This window comes from Zingiber officinale, chromosome 5A (assembly GCF_018446385.1).
Source record: "Zingiber officinale cultivar Zhangliang chromosome 5A, Zo_v1.1, whole genome shotgun sequence".
NCBI classification, from domain to species: domain Eukaryota; kingdom Viridiplantae; phylum Streptophyta; class Magnoliopsida; order Zingiberales; family Zingiberaceae; genus Zingiber; species Zingiber officinale.
In genome coordinates this window covers 124,625,049-124,646,402 of record NC_055994.1, presented here as the reverse complement: position 1 = coordinate 124,646,402, position 21,354 = coordinate 124,625,049, and the positions used below count along the sequence as shown (strand labels likewise).

At 39.4% G+C, this 21,354-nt stretch overlaps 2 protein-coding genes across 4 annotated transcripts in view; one reads left to right on the top strand and one right to left on the bottom strand.

Annotated features, from left to right (window-relative positions):
• Window positions 1-11,617, top strand: part of LOC121981592 (tobamovirus multiplication protein 1-like) — a 28,867-nt gene extending 17,250 nt beyond the window's left edge. For all 3 annotated transcript variants that reach the window (XM_042534188.1, XM_042534187.1, XM_042534189.1), the window contains exon 13: window positions 11,080-11,617. In XM_042534188.1, coding sequence (XP_042390122.1) covers window positions 11,080-11,103 — 24 coding nt within the window. In that variant the 3' untranslated portion in view covers window positions 11,104-11,617. The remainder of the gene's footprint in view (window positions 1-11,079) is intronic.
• Window positions 11,618-12,486: 869 nt separating this feature from the next.
• Window positions 12,487-20,575, bottom strand: LOC121981591 (mitogen-activated protein kinase 10-like). Its single transcript, XM_042534186.1, has 10 exons — window positions 19,942-20,575; window positions 18,324-18,732; window positions 16,947-17,074; window positions 16,772-16,831; window positions 14,341-14,490; window positions 14,090-14,245; window positions 13,792-14,003; window positions 13,607-13,708; window positions 13,324-13,490; window positions 12,487-13,241 (listed from the first exon to the last, which is right to left on the bottom strand). Exons 1-10 carry the CDS (start codon window positions 19,963-19,965, stop codon window positions 12,805-12,807), a joined length of 1,845 nt encoding a protein of 614 aa, XP_042390120.1. The 5' UTR covers window positions 19,966-20,575; the 3' UTR covers window positions 12,487-12,804.
• Between the last annotated feature and the right edge of the window lie 779 nt (window positions 20,576-21,354).

Here is a 21,354-nt window from a genome sequence, read left to right as displayed (position 1 = left end):
TTTATCTAAAAATTAGTATATATTATATTGAGTGTGGACAGATTACAATATGCCCGGTAAAGGATGCATTATGTAAGGGTGGACAACCTATAAACCATCGGATATAGGATGCATCACATATAAGTATATAAAGACCGAACAATTCACAATCCATGAGAAAAGGATGCATCATATATAGAAGAGACCCATAATCTATCCAATATGAATTGGATCATATGTATGTATATAAGAGGTGAATGACTTGCATCCTCCACATAAATACATAAGTGAATAACATACGATCCACGTAATGAGAATTGAATGATAACCCACAAAATCCATGATTGGACTCAAGAACACTTTTGAGTATGGAATAGTTATCATCCATTTCAAGGGTAAATAAGTATGAGAGAAATAAGCAATTGTGGTCATCGTAAAAGAACAAGCAAAGTAAAACGGATTAGAGTGGTTTTTGAAATTTCCTCCAATGTGTATCACCTATATATATACCCATCAAAGTGAATGATCCCATCCAGAAGTTGAGTAGATAGAGGGGTCGGTGAGGTGATTGGAATGTTGACGGAGAAGAGATTTGGAGCTGTGAGTGCGAACCTGGAGCTGGGAGCTGCGTACTTGCGCATACCACAGACAGAGCCAATGAGAACGTTAGAGCGAGAATTAGGGAGGGGGTCCTTGGCACAGCCACTCCGACGCTCAAGTCAGAACAATAGCCAATTGAAAATGCAGAAGAAGATGAACAATAGTATGAATGTCTGCGAATATGCATGAGCATGAGTGTTTCAGCATCTGAACATACTTGACCAACGGAGAGGATCCTTTTTTATACCACCTCTTATAACCTCCGCAATAATGAGGTGACAGAGAATGCCAGGTGTTAGAATATGTCGGGTGGTGAAAAATGTATGACAACCTTCCTCGTGCCAGAATAAGAAAATATTATCTGGTGAGTAGCTGTTATTCTCTACCAAGTTGTTACGATTCCCTGACAATGTTGTCTCCTAGAGGAGATCTTGTTGGGGTTGCAAGGTTGCAATCATAGTCCCAAACACATAGGAAAGATCATGAGTTTATAAGAAAAAGATATCTCCATTGGTATGAGACTTTTGGGTAGAGCCCAAGGGCAAAATCATGATGGCTTAGGTCCAAAGTGGACAATATCATGTCATTGTGGAGATATCTAAATTCTTTTGGTCTTAACAATTGGTATCAGAGCAAGGTCGCTCTTCACCGGACTAACCGTTGGAAGAAGCACGAGCCAGAGCCATTATCCACGATCAAACCATGTGGTCAGTGACCTGATGCTTGAGGGGAGGCCTGAGCAGGTCAAGAGTGATTCAATACTTGAGGGGATCCTATGGTCCTTTGTTTGAGGGGAGATTGTTGGGGTTGCAAGGTTGCAAACATAGTTCCATATTAAAAACACATGGAAAATATCATGAGTTTATAAGAAAAAGATATCTCCATTGGTATAAGATTTTTTGGGTAGAGTCCAAGAGCAAAACCATGAGAGCTTGGACTCAAAGTGGATAATATCATGCAATCGTGGAGATATCTAAATTCCTTTTGTCCCTAATATATCCGACCGGCTCTAAGATTGGGCGGATGTAACTTGGAGCCGCACCCAGGAGAGATGAGAACTGAGTTTGGAGGTTCGATCGGCCCTGGGGCCGGGTGGATATAGGCTGGGAGTCGCGCCTAGGAGAGATAAGGAACTGAGTCTGGAGGTCCTATTCTTGAGCAGTGGGGAGTTGAGCCTCGTATATCCGGCCGGCTGTAGGGCCCGACCGATTATATGCTGAGAGACTTGCACAAGAGAGTGGGGCGCTAAGCCTTGTATGCCAGGCTGCTCTAGGGCCCGATCGACTGTTTGCTGAGAGACTTGTACAAGAGAAGTGGGGAGCTAAGCCCTATATGTCTGACCAGCTCGGGAGCCGCTCGGGTTCATGCTGGAAATCTGCTTATGAGAAGTGGTTCATTCGGATACGTATACCTGGACTTTGACTGTCATCTCACCTTGACTTTGATCGCCACATCATCTTGAAAAAAACGCACATTACCTTTAGAGCCACTCACAACACGCTGTACCATAAGCATCCCCTTCAAATCTAGTCGAAGGAGAAACGTGTCCGACTGACTAGACAACCTATCACAAAGGCTGAATGCTCTCGACCACAAAGTTGGGCCCATCGTATAACATTGAACGAGTACCTGTGGCGAGATCGAGTGAGTGACAATAATGGTGTCAAACGAGTAATGAAACCGATGCCGAGCAGGCAACGATATGAAAGAGCCGAGCAGGTGACGATATGTGAGATGCCGAGCGGATGGCGATATGTAAGGTGCTGAGCGGGCGGCGATATGTGAGGACCTAGCGGACGACGAAATGTAAGTAATGCCGAGCGGATAACGATATGTAAGTGTCGAGTGGGCGACGATATGCAACTACCGAGCCGACGGCGATATGTGAGGAATGCCGAGCGGGGGGCGATATGTAAGTGTCGAGCCAGCGGTGATATGTGAGGAATGCCGAGTGAGCAGTGATATGTAATTGTCGTGCCGGCAACAATATGTGAGGAATGCTGAGCGGGCGGCGATACGTAAGTGTCGTGTGGGCGGTGGCTTATACCCAAGTGGATGAGTGTTGGGAGCCATGCCCAAGTGAATGAGTGGCAAGAGTCAAAATAGCCGACTCGCTGGTCAGTGAGCGCGTGAGCCGTGCATGCTTATAATTCGTAGCTGAGGCGAGAGTCTGGGTTATAGGTGCGAGAACATGCTTGCTTATGATTCGGTCGAGAGGTCCGAGAGTTTGGGACATAGGCGTAAGGGCAGACTCACTTATAACTCGGCCAGGCAGCACGAGAGTCTGGGATATAGCGTGAGGGCATACTCACTTATAACTTGGTCGAGTGGTGCGAGAGTCTGGGGCAGGCACAAGAGCAGACTCGCTTATAACTCGACCGAGCAATGTGAGAGTCTGGGACAAGCACGAGGGCAGACTCACTTACTCAGCCGGGTGGCACGAGAATCTAGGACATAGGCATTGTGTATGACCAAAATGCCTTGGAGAGCGGAGGCATGGTGTATGACCCGAGTGCCTGGGAGAATGAAGACACGTTGTATGACCTGGATTCCTTGGAGAGCGGAGGAACGGTGTATGACCCGAGTGTCTTGGAGATTGGAGACACGGTGTATGATTCGAATTCCTTAGAGAGCGGAGGTACAGTGTATGACCCGAGTGTCTTAGAGATTGGAAGGATTGTGTATAACCCGAATTCTTTAGAGAGCGAAGGCATGGTTTATGACCTGAGTGCCTTGGATATTGGAGGCATGGTATATGACCCGGATGCCTTGGAGAGTGGAGGCACAGTGTATGACCCAGATGCCTTGGAGATTGGAGGCATTGTGTATCACCTAAATGCCTTGGAGAGCGGAGGCATGGTGCATGATCTGAGTGCCTTGGAGATTGGAGGCACAGTGTATGACTAGGATGCCTTGAAGAGTGGAAACACAGTATATGACTCGAATGTTTGGGAGCTTGGAGGTACAGTGTATGATCAGGATGCCTTGGAGAGTGGAGACACAGTGTATGACCCGAATGCTTTGGAGGTTGGAAGCACAGTTTATGACCCGAATGCCTTAGAGCTTCACAATGTATGATCTGCATGCCTTGGAGATTGGAGGCACGATGTATGACCTGAATGTCTTGGAGCTAGGAGACAAAGAGGCGCAGGGATATTCAAGAAAACACACTTAAATTTTTGCAAAGTAGGGAACTTACAAGATTACAAGATGTAGAATACTAAGCAAGCAGAACACTCAAGTAAGGTTCAGGTTATGCCTGAATTCCTTGCAAGAGTTCTTCTTATAGAAAACGCTGAGTGCTCATTGGCCCCATCATCATGTTCATCAGTAAGAAGATAAGAAGGAATCTAGACATTTATTATCACACATCTACTAAAGCTACTTTAGAAAAGTAACTTTACTTAAAGTAATTCGGACAGCTTGCAATGATTCTTCTTTATATAAAGTAAAGTTGAGTAGTCGTAAATCATTGGGTCCACCATGTCGCTGCATCAGATCTTAAAGTTTCTCATCCGAGATACACAATCTTGTAGTAGGTATGCTGCTTGTGAAAGCTTATCATCACACTGTTTGATAGCTGGGTACCAGTCATTCCACCAGTTGTCTTTACCTCTACACGTGTTGCATTCCTGACGCTTTAGTGAGTGGATGAGTCGTAATTGTTGTAGTGCGTTAATAGCTTGCATTGTTGCTCGTTGCTCAAGTTGATGCAAATTTTCTGAGATTTGATGGAACTCATCGAGTGGGACTGGACGACCATGGCGTTTATTAGACTCCCGTTGGTACTGTTCAGCGAGATCGAGAGGGCTTTCAGGGCCTTGATCAACATCTCCTGGACCTCCTGGTTAGGCTTCTTCTCAAGCTCCTTGAGTGCTGGTGGTACCAAGGCTAACCTGCCTAGGTCTTGCTCTGACCATTCTGTAAAAATTAACATTGAAATTAGACGAGATAGAGAGTCTGCTACCTGGTTATTCTTGCCGTCAATGTGTTCAAATTTCACTAATGGTCCAGCTCCAGTGATATAATCAGTAAATGAGAGCCATCGTACTCTGGATGGTTTGTGATTAGTTGTTTTCCCAAAGAAGCTTATAATAGCTTGACAATCCGTTCTGATTAGGAGTTCAGTTTTGTCAAGAAAATAAATCTTTAAAGCTTCCATTGTATTTTGCACCGCATGAATTTCAGCATCAATGGTTGATTTGGGAGGGTTAAATTTCCCACTTGCATATGCACAAATTTTTTCTGAGGATATTGAGTCATATTTTCTCTTTTTCCATTTACATATACCTCCCCACCCATCCATGCATCCATCTACTTCTAAAATGATGTAGCATTATGATGGAGGTATCTCAAGATCTGGGAGTTGTTTAACCTTTTCTTTTATCTGATGTATCAAATCCCAGTCTTGTTGCGTTAGCTTCTTCTCACCATTAGGTGAAGTTTTTGGCATATAGAGGTCCCAAAAGTTTTCCTAAATTAGGAATATAGTTTCTGGCATAATTTAGAAGACCAAGCCAAGACCGTATACCTTTAGTGGTTTTGAGTTCATTATCCTTGAAATCAGCAATTTTTGAGATCACATGTGGTTGAAGTTTGATTCTGTAGTTTCCAATAATTGCTCCTAGAAATTCAATTTCTGATACTGTAATTTTCATTTTAGTGGGGCTTAAGACAAACCCATTTAACTGGCAAATATTAAGCATACGCTCTAGGAAATCAGAAGATTGAAGGAAGAAGTTACATACTATAAATCACAGCTGGAAGCCTTACAATTAGAAAAAGACCTTCAGTGTATGCTTAATATTTGCCAGTTAAATGAGCTTGTCTTAAGCCCCACTAAAATGAAAATTGCAGTATCAGAAATTGAATTTCTAGGAACAATTATTGGAAACTGCAAAATCAAACTTCAACCGCATGTGATCTCAAAAATTGCTGATTTCGAGGATAATGAACTCAAAACCACTAAACGTATGCGGTCTTGGCTTGGTCTTCTAAATTATGCCAGAAACTATATTCCTAATTTAGGAAAATTTTTGGGACCTCTATATGCCAAAACTTCACCTAATGGTGAGAAGAAGCTAAACCAACAAGACTGGGATTTGATACAGGAGATAAAAGAAAAGGTTAAACAACTCCCAGATCTTGAGATACCTCCATCATAAAGCTACATCATTTTAGAAGTAGATGGAATGCGGATGGGTGGGGAGGTATATGTAAATGGAAAAAGAGCAAATATGACTCAATATCCTCAGAAAAAATTTGTGCATATGCAAGTGGGAAATTTAACCCTCCCAAATCAACCATTGATGCTGAAATTCATGCGGTGCAAAATACAATGGAAGCTTTGAAGATTTATTTTCTTGACAAAACTGAACTCCTAATCAGAATGGATTGTCAAGCTATTATAAGCTTCTTTGGGAAAACAGCTAATCACAAACCATCCAGAGTACGATGACTCTCCTTTACTGATTATATCACCGGAGCTGGACCATTAGTGAAATTTGAACACATTCACGGCAAGAATAACCAGGTAGCAGACTCTCTATCTCGTCTAATTTCAGTGTTAATTTTTACAGAATGGTCGGAGCAAGACCTAGGCAGGTTAGCCTTGGTACCACCATCACTCAAGGAGCTCGAGAAGAAGCCTAACCAGGAGGTCCAGGAGATGTTGATCAAGGCCCTGGAAGCCCTCTCGATCTCGCTGAACAGCACCAACTGGAGTCTAATAAACGCCATAGCCGTCCAGTCCCACTCGATGAGTTCCATCAAATCTCAGAAAATTTGCATCAACTTGAGCAACGAGCAACAATGCAAGCTATTAACGCACTACAACAATTACGACTCATCCACTCACTAAAGCGTCAGGAATGCAACACGTGTAGAGGTAAAGACAACTGGTGGAATGACTGGTACCCAGCTGTCAAACAGTGTGATGATCAGCTTTCACAGGCAACATACCTACTACAAGATTGCGTATCTCGGATGAGAAACTTTAAGATCTGATGCAGCGACATGGTGGGCCCAATGATTTACGACTACTCAACTTTACTTTATATAAAGAAGAATCATTGCAAGCTGTCCGAATTACTTTAAGTAAAGTTACTTTTCTAAAGTAGCTTTAGTAGATGTGTGATAATAAATGTTTAGATTCCTTATCTTCTTACTGATGAACATGATGATGGCCCAATGAGCACCTAGCGTTTTCTATAAGAAGAACTCTTGCAAGGAATTCAGGCATAACCTGAACCTTACTTGAGTGTTCTGCTTGCTTAGTATTCTACATCTTGTAAGTTCCCTACTTTGCAAAATTTTAAGTGTGTTTTCTTGAATATCCCTGCGCCCTGAATGCCATGGAGTAGAGACATGGTGTATGACTCGAATGCCTTGGAGTTTGGAGGCACAGTGTATGATTTGAATGTCTTAGAGAGTGGATGTACAGTGTATGATCTGAATACCTTAGAGAATGGAGGTATGGTGTATGACACGAGTGCCTTAGAGATTAGAGGCACGGTGTATGATCCAAATGCTTTACGGAGTCATGCCCAAGTGAATCTAGAACAGTTGACCGAATGATCGTTAGGCGCGAGAACCATGTTCGCTTATAACTCATAGTTGAGGTGAGAGTTTGGGACAGTCGATCGGATAGTTGTTGGGTGCGAGAGTCATGCTCTCTTATAACTCGTAGCTGGGGCGAGAGTCTGGGACAACCGACTGGATGGCTGTTGGGCGCAAGAGTCATGTTTGCTTATAACTCGCAACTAAGATGAGAGAGTCTGGGATAGTCGACCGAATGGTCGTTGGGTGCGAGAGTCATGCTCGCTTATAACCTGCAGTTAGGGAGAGAACCTGGGATAGTTGATAGGATGGTCATTGGGCGCGAGAGCCATGCTTGCTTATAACTCGCAATGATTGCGAGGTTCTAGATTTTCATAAGTCGGAATTTGTTAACTGAGAATTGCTGATTGATATTGATAAAGCTTTTAAACACCACTAATTGAACTGCTGTCGGTCAATTGAAGCTGAGTTAATTTTGATAGGAATTTCTTGGAGCCGTTCGACCGCTGTCATTTTCATTTCCATGGATAATTTGATCTTGCTCTTTTCGACTATAATGAGAATCCAGTTGATCGTCGATTTGAAATTTGCCTTTTTACGGGCTGAGTGACTATTTAGAAATACCGACCGTGTGACCATTTGGAGATACTAGCCGTGTAGCCATTTGGAGATACTAGATGAGTGGTCATTTAGAAATACCAACCATGTGACCATTTGGAGATATTGACCATGTGACCATTTGGAAATATTGGCTGAGTGGCCCTTTAGAAATACCGGTCGAGTGGCCATTTAGAAATAACAGCTGCCGAGTGGCCATTGAGAGAAGAGCCTCTTACTTGATAAGTATAGGTATATAGTGTAAATTTAAACTCTAAAATTCAAGTTTTTGACTTATCTGTCGAGATGAATTGAGCGGATAATCTCAAGCTACCAAGCAGAACGAACGTTTGGACTGTCATTTGGAGCTTGGATGAATTTGCTTGGGTTTAAATTTAATTTTATCTTTGAGGGGGACTATCGATCGAATCAAATTTTACCGTACTTTGAAATATTTGTCTCGATTCCTCGATTCCCAAATATTCATGGAGTTGGGGAGAGACCAAGAAATTCCAGTTTATCACTCCCGTATTGTAGCGGTGATGCGTTTGTCAAAGTCCTCCGAAGTCATGGCAATGTTGATTGTATTGACTGCATCCATCTTTATGTTCTAGAACAGGTGAATGTCTTCCCACAGACGACGCCAAATTGGATCCCGTTTAGATGTTGAGTAGATAGAGGGCCAGTGAGGTGGTTGGAATGTTAACGGAGGAGAGACTTTGAGTTGGGAGCTGCGAACCTGGAGTTGGGAGGTGCGCATACCACAGACAGAGCCAATGGGAACATTAGAGCGAGAACCAGGGAGGGGGTCCTTGGCGCAGGCACTTCGACGCTCAATCAGAACAGTAGCCGGCTGAAAATGTAGAAGAAGATAAATAGTAGGACACTAGTATGGATGCGTGTTGACACATGAGTGTGAGCGTTTCAGCATCTGAGCATATATAGCCAACGGAGAGGATCCTCTTTTTATACAATCTCTTATAACCTTCGCAATAATGAGACAGAGAATGTTTGGTGTCAGAATATGTCAGGTGGTGGAGAATGTACGACAACCTTCCTCATGCTAGAATAAGGGAATATTCTTTGATGAGTAGCTGCTATTCTCTAACAATTTGTTATGATTCCTAGACAGTATTGTCTCCTAGAGGAGATCTGATCGACTTTAAGATTAGGCGGTTGTAATTGGGAGTCGTGCCCATGAGAGATGAGGAAATGAGTCCGGAGGTCCGACCGACTCGGGGGGTCGAACGGATATAGACTGGGAGCCGCACTTAGGAGAGATGAGGAACTGGGTTTGGAGGTCCTGTTCGTGAGGAATGGGGAGCTGAGCCTTGTATGTTCGGTTGGCTCTAGCGTCCGATTGACTGTATGTTGAGAGATTTGCACAGGAGAAGTGGGAAACTGAGCCCCATATGTTCGGCCAGCTCTAGTGCCCGATCGACTGTATATTGAGAGATTTGCATAGGAGAAGTGGGAAGCTAAGCCTCGTATGCTCGGCCGGCTCTAGGGCCTAATCGACTGTATGCTGAGAGATCTGTACAAGAAAAGTGGGAAGCTAAGCTCTGTATGTTCGGGCGGCTCTTGAGCCGCCCGGGTTATACTGGAAACCTACTTCTGAGAGGTCGTTCATTCAGATACGTATACCCGGATTTTGATTGCTATCTCATTTTGACTTTGACTATCATATTATGACTATCGACCTCGCATTATCTTTGTAATCACTCACAGCATGCTACTCACAACATGTTGTATAGTGAATAAGAAGAAAGCAACTTTAACCAAATAATAAGTTATCTTTTATTCTATTTTAATTAACTTTAATCCATGTATCTTTAGCCCTTGTTTCATCATGCATGAACTAACTTTAAATTTCTTGCTTTTTAAAGACAACATATTAATTTCTCTTGGTAATTATTTTTAATCCTTTTTAAATACCATAGGAAAAACAAGCAGGAATCATTAACCTAAATGAGGACTTAGATCACACTGGCTGACCCAAGTTATACTAATACTCCTCCCACTAGTAGATATGCAAGGATCTACTAAGGGGAACCATATATTACACTGAATAATAAGATGGGAAATCAACTAAAGATAATATTTGTCACACTATCCTCCTACATATTATTATGACATACAAGTAGGATAACCCTCCTATACAATTGGGGGTTAGCTCTACTCTAATGTAAAGGCTCACGAGTACTACTCAATTTAGGAGTTTTTTTTCCTTTTATCTCGATACTCTTTCCTATTTATTTACCAATACTCAAGTTTCCCCAACAGGAACAAGGTACATGGTACCTCAAACTATTTAAAAAAAAGTTGAAATCCGTCATCCTGACGGCCGCCGTACCTCAAAACTACTAAGCATCTACTATGTACTAACATCAAATAGAGAATGGGTAAATAAGAAAATCTTATTGGTGAGGATGAAGGATCGCAAGAGAAGAGGATGACGCTGTTGGATTTCACATCACAACCTGGAAGGCAAGGTCACGCGCTCGAGAGATGACAACGGCTGTTGTATGTAGTAGCTGTGCACGTAACAGTGATGACTGTTGTAGGTGCAATGGTGGCAGTAGTGTTGCATTGTGCAAAAGGCGGGTCCCGCCGCCCAGCGGCCCCCTAGGTCTGGCCCCACAGGGATCCTAGGAGGAGGTAAATCAGCGGTGAATGCTGGCCCGGGTAAAGCGTAGTGTCTCCGGAATTTAACACAGCAGGCCCAGATTATTCATCCAGTGCGCGTCCGTGGACCTTCGACCCTACGACTCATTGTGCAAGGATGCCACGCCTTAACCGGTTGATCCAGCCCGGCAGTAGTGTTGCATGCGAACAGGGGAGGGAGTGAACAAATGCTGGTGTTATGTGCGAACAATAGAGGAGAGCGACAGTGTTGACTTGATCACCTTTTATCTAATTTTACAAAAAACTTACCTTTTAGCTAATTTTACAAGCCCATTTTTCCCTTAAAACGTCATGTTTTCACTCTGGTTCCAAAATAATATAAATTACACTAGTCGTAGATTCCTTCAAGCCATTTCTCCAGATTTTAACTTCTATGCAATGCCTAAAAAATCTTGACTCCCCTATTTTATCTTTTGACTGTTAGACTTGCAATTAATACTAACAGATGCATTTTTTTCCTTCTCCTTGTTCAGCCTTGCATAAAATGAAACGATAAGATTCATAGTCGACTACATACAGCTCAATGACGATGATTTATTTTCCTTAACCTTACTTCCATGCAATTTAAAATGGCAACACAAGACTTATTTACCTTTCTCCTATTGTTTGATCAGTGATTCTTTGGATTTGTTTTACAACCTCTGAACCTTGTCACTGCAGGGTCTTAAATCAAGCCCCATATGAGATGTTTACTCACCAACTCTATTTGTTAGAAAGAGAGGAGGATTCCTTTCGCCGTCAATGCGATGATTCTTGTGATCAAATGTGATGATGGTGGCCACTGAGATTTGACCATTCAAACGAACTGATCTATTCTGCTCGCTTCAGTGAAATGGGAAGTCCATTTAGATCCTCAACTCATGGCAAATTTGGTGAGATGATATGATTAGCTGTTGTAGATTTGTACATAAATCAGAAAGGTCAGGGAGTTGAGGCACAAATGGTGCCAATCTCTCGTTACTAGATTACTTTCTTTTTGACCTTTTTTTTAATTACTTTTGAGAAACAAATTCGCACTGTTTCACTTCAATCCAATTATTGTTGAAGTATTGGTCCTTTTCTACTTGTGTCGATGATGATAATGATTGAATCATGCCGTTGGTGTGTAATAATTTTTGGTATATTTTCTCAGTTGAATTCAATTAACAAGGTTGGTCAACATAAAGTGAAACATTTTTGTTTGTTCTATAAAGCCTCAGCTGTGAGAGTATTTGTGGGCTTGTTTTTGGTTCTTGAGTTGAATAACTGCTGTTCATTTTCCTCCTTTTCTAAAATTTATTCTTGCGAGTCACAAAAAATTAAGGCCATTGTGATTTCATGTATAAAGCAAAAAATTTAAAAAATAAAAAATATTTTTTTTTATTTCTCTAGCCATATATTTATAACTTATAATTATATGTTTCACTTATTTTAAAATTTTAAAAATTTATTTCTCTGTTGAACCAATACTTCCATAATGTATTTTTCATAGAGCAGCTTAACTAGGTGTGTGATTGAGTGTATTTGAGTTTTGAGGTTTAATATATGTGATGTTTGAATTTGATTTGAAGCCCAAAATATAAATAATTTTAACTTGATTCGAAATAAAATTTAAATTTGATTCAAATAGTTCAAATATTTATTTGAGAAGAATTAAATTATAATTTAAAGTTGAATTTGATTTGAATTATTTATATCTTAATTTGGGTATATTTAAATTAAAATCATATAAAAATAATTAGGGTTTGGCTCAAATTCAATTCGCAAGTGGTTCATGAAAAATCGAATAAAATATGATAGTTTGAATTCGATTCAAAAAAAAAATTCTTCAAGTTCAATTTAAATTCGATAATTTTAAATACAAATTAAATATTTTATGAGCGGGTTCAAAATGCTCGTAAACAAACTTGGTTCATGTGCACCCCTAGACTGGACATTAATTACAAACAGATACAAATATACAATCTCCAGGTTCTTGCAGCTCCAGGGAACCTAATTAATACAGTTTCAAAATGCTCAATATTATACATCTAAGGGAAAGTTGGTCACAATTGATGATATGAGGGAATACTTCTGCACACCACAGGAAGAATCCAAACTTCTCAACTAACAATCCCAAGCAACATATATGTACAAGGCTAGCGAATCGAACGCCTGGTCGAAATAAAAAGTTAAATAATTCCCTAAATCAATTTCCCTGCTGTAACTTGTAAACACAAGATGAACACTTTCACTAGATCCTTTCTACTGTTCTCTTTTACACTAAGAAATTCACATATCTACTATGAATGTAGTTGAATTAGCCACCAATGCAATTGTCTTCCTAGTGGCTGCCCCAAAAGCATTTGAATTCTTCATTGTTCCTTTCATTTCCCCGCCAGTCACATAGTTATCAGTGGTCTCTGCCTAATACATCCTTGTCGTGCCAAACTGAATTGTGCCGACTTTTCTATGGGGACCGGAACCAGCTCCTGCAGCAATCCCATTGTAGGGGGAATTCACATGCAAAAGGTTTGCCTCCATCGTGTGGCTCTCAGCCGGCGGCTCAGCCTTTGTTGTCCCGATGAGATAAAATGGGGAGGCTCTCATGTTGAGAGCAATCTCCGGTGCGAACTTATTGGGCAAACATGGTTGTGGTGGCTTATGGCATATGGATTCACTTTCGTTGGTCATTGATTCCAACCTGCCAGCAGTACTAGTACTATGGAAACAATATGCTGGACAGGCACCTGGTTGCAGTGGAAGAACAGGATTCCTACTATATTGTCGGTGATCATAGGCATCCATTGTCACGCTTACATTTTCCCAAGGCATGACAGGACCGACAACCTTCCCTGGTCTAGCTGAGAAAACACAGCAGAAAACTAGGTTTTTAGAGTGCAACAACATCACCATTATAGGGTCAACCTGGATCTAAGCAATTACCTGTCGGAATCCTTTGTGTTGCCTGCAAAGCCCTTGCTACACTTCCAGATGACCCTTCGATATCCTGAGCATTCTTGCATGCCTCATCGGCTCCTTGCCTCTCTCTCGAAAAGCCCATATTTGTTTGTTCCACCGGAGGAACAGTCGAGGAATGGATGACTGTTGATCTAAGAGGAGGCAGAAGAATGTAAAAGCATCCAATGTATGACTGTTTTCTGCATGTCTAGAACAACTGATGAAAGGAAATCATAAGGTTCAAAACCAGACTAAAATGAAAAAGTACCTAGGGAGAGAAACATGTTTTCTGTCCAGTGGGATTACAGCCCCATTTTTACCACCATTCTCCTCGAGGTAAGCAAACTGCTTCCTAAACTGATCGATGGCACTGCATTGATAAAGAGTATAAACAAGAACGAAATGTCAGAGATATGAACACATACTGTAGAGTAGTGGATATAAGATATTAACCTAGGATACAAGAAATTTGCTCTTTCAGTTCCATTGATGTAGTCTTTCAGCAACTGAGGATGATACTCTAAAATCTCGCGAAATATAAGTTCCCGTATGTCCTCTTTAGTTAATCTTCTACGCTCAAACTCAAACTCCATTTTTGTTATTGGTTGGCAAGATGGTTCCCTCTCTACTTTGGCAAGATTTTTGAAATATGGATCAGCTAATGCCTGACAAATACATGCAAAAGTGTGAGGAAGAATACTGGAGGGTGGATATTAACCAAAAAAATGTTAATTTAATCAGAAGAGCTTACCTCTTCAGCAGTTGGTCGGTCCTTAGGGTCAAATGCCAATAGCTTCCCGAGAAGTTTCAATGCCAAAGGATCTGCATTGGGGAACTTCTGTGCAAATGGCACAGGTTGTTTTTTCCTCATACTGCTCAAATACCTCCTTGCCTTCTCATTCCGTACCTGGGTTAGAAAGACGGAACAGTCAAAATGAGGAATGTTTCAAAATTTTTGAACAACCACATCAGTTAATGCGAAGTTCTAATTAGCCATTGTACCTGTGAAATTGTATCCAAGGAAGGTATCCCCAGAAGATCTGTCATCAAATCCAACTGATGGACTACATTTTTGCCAGGGAAGAGAGGCTTGCCTGTCAATACCTCAGCAAATATGCAACCAATGCTCCAAATATCAATAGCAGGAGTATACTGCATATCAAAGAATATATTTTTTTCAAAAAAAAAGTAGAGTAACAGCTCAACAATGTAAACTGAGAGATAAGGAACAAACCCATCACAAGTACCTCTCGCTAATCATATTTCAGCATAGATAGAAGTTCAAAATCATTCCTGAACAAGCACTATTATAGCATATAAACTGTAATGTCCCTCTAGCATTCAGGGTAAACCCACTAAACTAAGCTCAAACTGCTAAATAACTTTTTTTTAAAAAAAAAATATACCTGTTTCCCAATTCTAGAGATAGAGATGTCCAATAAGAGAAGAATCATCCGAAGATAACAATCCTTAGCCCATTACTCTACTAAGTTAACATCCAATTTCCCTGTCCCTTACAAAGGCCTAAATTTATGATGAACAACATGGTATAAAATGCTGATACACTGTAAACGTGACTATAAAGTTCAATTAATTCTAAAACAAATTCAATTAGTTTTTCATATAGTTGATCCTCAATGATCAAACAAAAATTTAGTAGTTTTCTAAAACAAAGTGCCATCTTTGCATTCTGATAGTGGCTTGATGTATGAAGGCACAATGTATGACATTAGGGCATACCATTCCTTGTAGTATGTTCTTTATTGTCTTGAGTCAATACTAGAAAGTAGCCCATTACATGGATACTCCAACAACAGTAGTGTCAAGACTGCATCACACCATTATTGAAAGCCTTCATCATCAAGCTTTGAGTCAAGTTTGGAAATAGTATGTGAGTTTGAGTAAGATTCACACATCATACTGTTCGCTAACTTGTCATTTTGACTTAGGTTGAAAAACTAATTTTCCCAAAATATTATTTTTTGCCTTAGCAGTTATTAAAGGTATTGTGGTGTATTTGGTTTGTATGAGAGCTTATTCTATTTTCCATGAATTTCTACAGAATAAATTCCTATGTTTGTTAAAAAATGAACTTGGAATATTAATTTTCATTAAATTCTGATTTCCTAGTCATCCTACTTAGCTATTTCTCACTCTTTCTCATGGAATATCTAGTTCTCTATTACATTCTCTAAAGAGTACCTATTATCACTCTATTCAAATTTCAAAGAATAGACATTATGAACAAGAAGGGACTGAGCAACATGGGAAAATTAGACAACCAAAGCAAAATGGGTGAGTTGTGTGACTCAGTTTGGGTTGGGCAACATAGATGGGCCAAGAGGGGCAGCAAATTGAGTGGATTAGGCGGGTTGGGAGAGGCGACTAACACAAGTACGGAAGACATATTGAGCGCTGATCAAATCAAAAGGGTTGGTTAGATTGGGCACATTATATGGATTAATCGATGAGACATGTCAACTGAATTCAGCAAATTACTTGGATAGGACAAACCAATAGGTTGGGTAGACTAAGTAGATCAATTGGGTTAAATGAATCAAGTGGCAAGGTGAGTTGGGCACACTATTGGGTCAAATGAACCAATAGGCAAGGCGCGTTAGTCAATATGTAGTATATTGCACAACTATATCTTATGTATTAGTTATATCATTCCAATAAAGCAAACATATGAATTCAAATGAAGCTACTATGTCATATACCACAAACTAGTCATATAAATACTATACAAGTGTTTCTAATTAATGTAACAAGCAGTAGAGCTTTACCTTTCACAAATTATGACATGATATCACAGCAACCCTTTTAAGATTAGGATTTTCTAGTAGGTATTGTGTGGCCTTCCCCTCATCTCTCAATTATTTTGTTTTCCTCTTCCAATTCTCGTGAGTGTATTCCCTAGCCATGTTTATGGAGCTCGCCCTTCAATGTTGTTGGCCACTACTCTTCCACCCCTAACTAGGCAAGCTCATGATGCCTAGATCTAGCACTCATCCAATTTTGAACACCTTCTGAACCATTGTCAATTTGATATTTGTCCAACACCACCCACCGCTTGTTTCTATTCAGCCAATGAGTAGATCTCTTACATCACCATGAGCAATTCTGCACTCGTGCTCACTTCCAATGAATTTCCAGGAGATATGTCTAGGTAGTGAGTGCATTGAATCCCTGCTCTTGCTCGCACAACAATCCTATCCGCACAACAGCTTGAAAATCAATTCGTCTAGAACTAGGTGCATAGCATTTTTGTAAAAGAATAGAGGTTGTGTGTGACATAAAACTGTAGATCTACATAGTCTGATCCAGTATTGCCATGTATTTGGAAGTTGTTTGCATATTAGAATCATTGACAAATTACAACTTTCTTTAGAATATGCTTCAATAACCATCTGGTATAGAAATATGCGAATACCTTAGAAAAAAATGATCCACATAACTCTGGAGCTCTATACCATCTGGTTGCGACATAATCCTGTTACATGTTAGGAGGTTTAGAGAAATAAGTATACAATTTTCCTTTTAGTTGATAGACTAGATATATAAAGAGTAAAGACTAACAGGATATAAAAAAAGGAATTTCAACACACCGTCCAAAAGATTGTTGTTGGGGTATCATTGAATGCAACTCTTGCTAATCCAAAATCACAAATCTTCAGTTTGCAGTTTGCATTTGCTAGTATGTTCTTTGGCTTTAAATCACGATGATAGACATTAGCTGCATGCAACATCTCAGTCAGTAACATAGCAAAATGAAAAAGAGAAATATAACAAGTAGGGCATTTCAGAGAATGATGAACTGATCAATGAAAAGACATACTAAATCTTTCTACTAGCACAAAAAAATTTCAAATTTATTGCACATAAATGATACAATCATGGAAACACAAAAAAATAAAGCTTCTGAATATAAGTGCGCTTATATTCATATGCAAAACAAAGCTATAATCATTGTGATCATATTAAACAAAAAACTAAGCCATGGCAGATTCTACTTAAAGCTTGTAATTCCTACTACTGTGGATAGGGTGTTGAAGGGAAGATATTACAATGTATGAAACATTGTGAACCAACAAATTAGATCAGAGATGGTGATTCTTGAGTCAAAATGATTTCATTTTGGTAAATAGGATATACACAGCAGAGCATACCGTAACACTGAACTTTCCTAAAGCTTTTAAGACGTCGACAAGCATGGCACATTGGCCTTTCATTGTCCAAAGAGGTAAATATAGAACTCTCTAAACTTTCACAAAGCTTACAAAGTTAGCACAAACCCTTTCCTTTGAAGTTCTTCTTTGTAAACAAAACAATTGAATGTTAAACAATCTACAAAATGTACCTTTGAAATAAAATGAAAAAAGGAAAAAAAAAAAACAAGTCCTATATCTTTTGATGCTAAGATCATGTGAACAAGACTGACAGTGCGTAAATCATCTAATGGCACAGTCCGTGGATTTAAGTAACTGAACTCCTGGTCTGTACAATCATAATGGCTTTGCTCTTGCAAAATTGACTCTTGGGAACACAACAGATCTTACAACTACACAGTCATATGGAAAAATCCTAAGCTCTTGCTCGAGCCACTTTATCCAAAACTATTAGGTAGTTTTAGTCTTTTTGGAAGCTAACCTACTAAATCTTCAGATGATGAATTAGCAGATGATTATTAGCCAGGCCAGATGTGAATACACTAGAAAGTTGTGCCTATGAATTGCACATGCCCAAAAAAGGATATGTAGTTGAGAGGGTGACTCCTAACTTCAAAATTTCAAATTGTCAAAATTAATATCTACAAGCAATAGACATAACTTGGTGTTGACTTTCTATTAGAGTGCAACCACTAATACCTAAAACTTGATGGACTTGTATTACTAATTTAAAACAAAAGAAAGAGAGCAACTAAAAGCATAATTGATTCACATTAAGTTTTTAGATGAATAAATTTTTATAGAATAAGATATTACCTGTGTGGATGTATTTTAAAGCACGAAGAAGCTGATAGAGAAAAAATTGGTAGTGTTCTTTTGTTAAGTCGTCATTTGCCTTGATGACTTGGTGGAGATCTGATTCCATGAGCTCAAAAACAACATAAATATCTTTAAAATCCTTCCTTGATGGAGGTAGCATTATGTGTTTAATCTCCACTATATCAGGATGTCGTAGGAGGCGAAGAAGTTTGATCTCACGTAAGATTCTAACAGCATCAGAGATGTGTTCAAAAATATCATGAATCTTCTTGATTGCCACCTTCTCACCAGTAAGCACATCAATTGCTGAGCAGACAACTCCATAGCTACCTTTGCCAATAACCTCTTGAATTTTGTATCTACTAGCATCGCCATACTCACTAAAAAACTCCAACTCCGGTGAGTTCTGCAGAATACAAGATTGAAATGAAAATTCACGATATGTCACTTGCTAAATTTGCATTTTAAGTGTAATTATAATGAGAAAAATAATACTTTTAAGATAGCAGAGATAGACATCTTGGGGTCACCCTCTATCTTTTACATGCAAGTTCTTTCTTATATAATAAGCTAAAGAAGGAACAAATGTGGGACCGCATATGCTCATCAAAATGCCTTGAGCATCAACTTTATTTGGCACCAGCTGATGCAGGAAACTATTGTTGTGTTTACTTGGACAGAAATTGGAGGGAAAATAAAGAAATGAAATAACTTATCATTTTTTTCTTGTTTACTTGGAAGCAATAAAGAGGAGGAAGGAATTCAAATTTATCCAATTCCACTAATTTAAATTGCCCAGATCAGTTTAAGCATCTAATATAACATTATTCTTTCCTATTGAATCCATCCATGTTAAAAAGATGAATGGAAAAGAATTTTTAGTGAGATAATTTAGACTTCTGGAACAGCAAAAAGCCACCATCTCAAAAAATTTTTACTGAACAGTACTTTGAATCATCATCAGCCATCACTACTTGGGAACAGAAACCTAAAGCAGAAGACAAGCAGAATATACGGATATAAAAAAAAAAAATAGGGGAGAAGACTTCCAATAAATGAAATAAGTGATAAAAAAAAAATTGAAAAACGAATAAACCTCCAAAGCTATTGATTAAAGTCTATAGATGGAATCCAAGAGACCTTGTGCATTAACCAATGATAAACACGATAAAGAAGAGCGATGAACAAAAGAGAACCTGGAGCTTATCAACAACAATTGCTTGCACTCGACTCTAAGGAGAGATTGAATTGACTGTTCGATAAAAACTAGATTTTTTTCAGATGAACACTGAAGACAAATGTCTGCACCGAATTTTCCTAAAATAGAATCAATATTGGCTATCGGTTTGAGTAAAAAGAGACTACACGAAAACAAGTAAAGATCTTCCAGTGAATACCCAAATTGATCGAAACAAACTTTCATCTCTCAAACAGATTTTGGTAATTACAAAAACATTAAATAGATCTCATGAGAAATCTGACGGAAGGAAATTGCCATATTGAAAGAAAACAAAGAGAACAAAAAGAAGAACCAAAGACTGGCGAGAACACAGATCCAATTTGTAACAACGAAGAAAGAGAATAAACGCGCAAAGCACGAATCAAGAAAGCGTACCTTCTTTCGCTGATCTTGCTGCATTTTTACAGCTAAGAGCTTGAATTCTCAACAAATTTTTTTTCCTTCCAAATTTGCTTATTTTCTCTTCACTTCTCCCTCTTTCTTCACGACTCCTTTTTTTTTCCTTCTTTCTCGCAGGCAAAGTACAACTCTACACAAGCTGTCAAAAAGAACAGAATTTTACGGAATTCAGCAACATTTTCTACTCATCCCCTTCTACAGATCCCGTAGTCCCACTCCCAATCTCCAACCTACCGACCCACCGCGCAAAACAGCAACCGGATCCAATCGAAAATGCACTCGCAAAACCCTCAACCAAAGGACACCAGACTCTACGGAAACGAACCGATACAACTCGGCCTGCACATCGCCGGAGTCCTCCTCCTCTTTGCACCGCCAAGATCCAGCCCCTCTACGTCCGAAGCTCCGCCACCACTCAGGCCTCGACCAAATATCCAGAAAAATCCTCAAGAAACCTCCAACCGCGCACCAACCGAACCAGAAACCAAACCCTAATCCGAGGCCGCGGTGGTTGCCGCAGGCGGCGAGATGAAGGAGGCGAGGCGAAGCAAGAGCCAAAGGGAGGCGGAGTTGTGATGTTCTTGTTCCTTCTTCTCGATACCTTGAATCTAAATCCTTTTATTTTCTAATTTTAGTGGACAATAATACCCCCCAGGGCCCCCGCGGAGGAACCGGAGAGAAGGCAGTGGTGTTCCTGAAATTACGACGAACACAGAGGGGCATTAAGGGGAGAGGAGCGGGTTGTTCTTTGCGTGATCGTTTGGCTTTTGTTATCAGATTTTGCCACAGCTCGCCCACTTCGAATCTTCCTCATTTTTTTTTACCGTTGGCGGATATTATAAAATATATTCCTCTAATTTTCTTTTTCTAAAATCAATTAATTAAATTATTTTTTTATACATTAACTTTTATTTATTTTTTATTCACGTTAATCATTTTTATTCTTTTAATCAAGATTTAAAATCGAGTTTTAAGTCATTGAAAATATGTTTAGTGGATTGATCGAGTTCAAATTAATTAACTTAGGATCAATAATTCTTTTCAAATTAAGTCACTAGATAGTTTGCCCCTATTGAACTAAACACATCATGATCATACCCAAAAACACCAGGCTTAAGATTACATTTTACTCGTGTAATCTTTAATGCTCTTATACCTCTAGATCTTTAATCTCATTGATTCTTCTCAATCTATAGTCGACCTTATAAACCCTTTAGTCTATTGGATGCATAAGCTTCCTTCTCCTCGTCTTTGATTATATATATATATTCTTTTTGACTATTTTTTAATTCAAGAGTCTTTAAAAAGAATTTTTGATAATTATTTTTTATTTATAATTTTTAAAAATAAAATAAAGTCAGTATTTATCATATTATTCACCTCTAATAA

Excerpts from the sequence above, each read along its gene's own strand:
- LOC121981591 (XM_042534186.1), bottom strand. The coding sequence starts at position 19,965 with ATGCAGCAAGATCAGCGAAAGAAG. Across the intron at positions 16,832-16,946 it reads CAACAACAATCTTTTGGACG|GATTATGTCGCAACCAGATG; the intron begins GTGTGTTGAAAT and ends AACATGTAACAG. Across the intron at positions 13,491-13,606 it reads AAACATGTTTCTCTCCCTAG|ATCAACAGTCATCCATTCCT; the intron begins GTACTTTTTCAT and ends GCCTCCTCTTAG.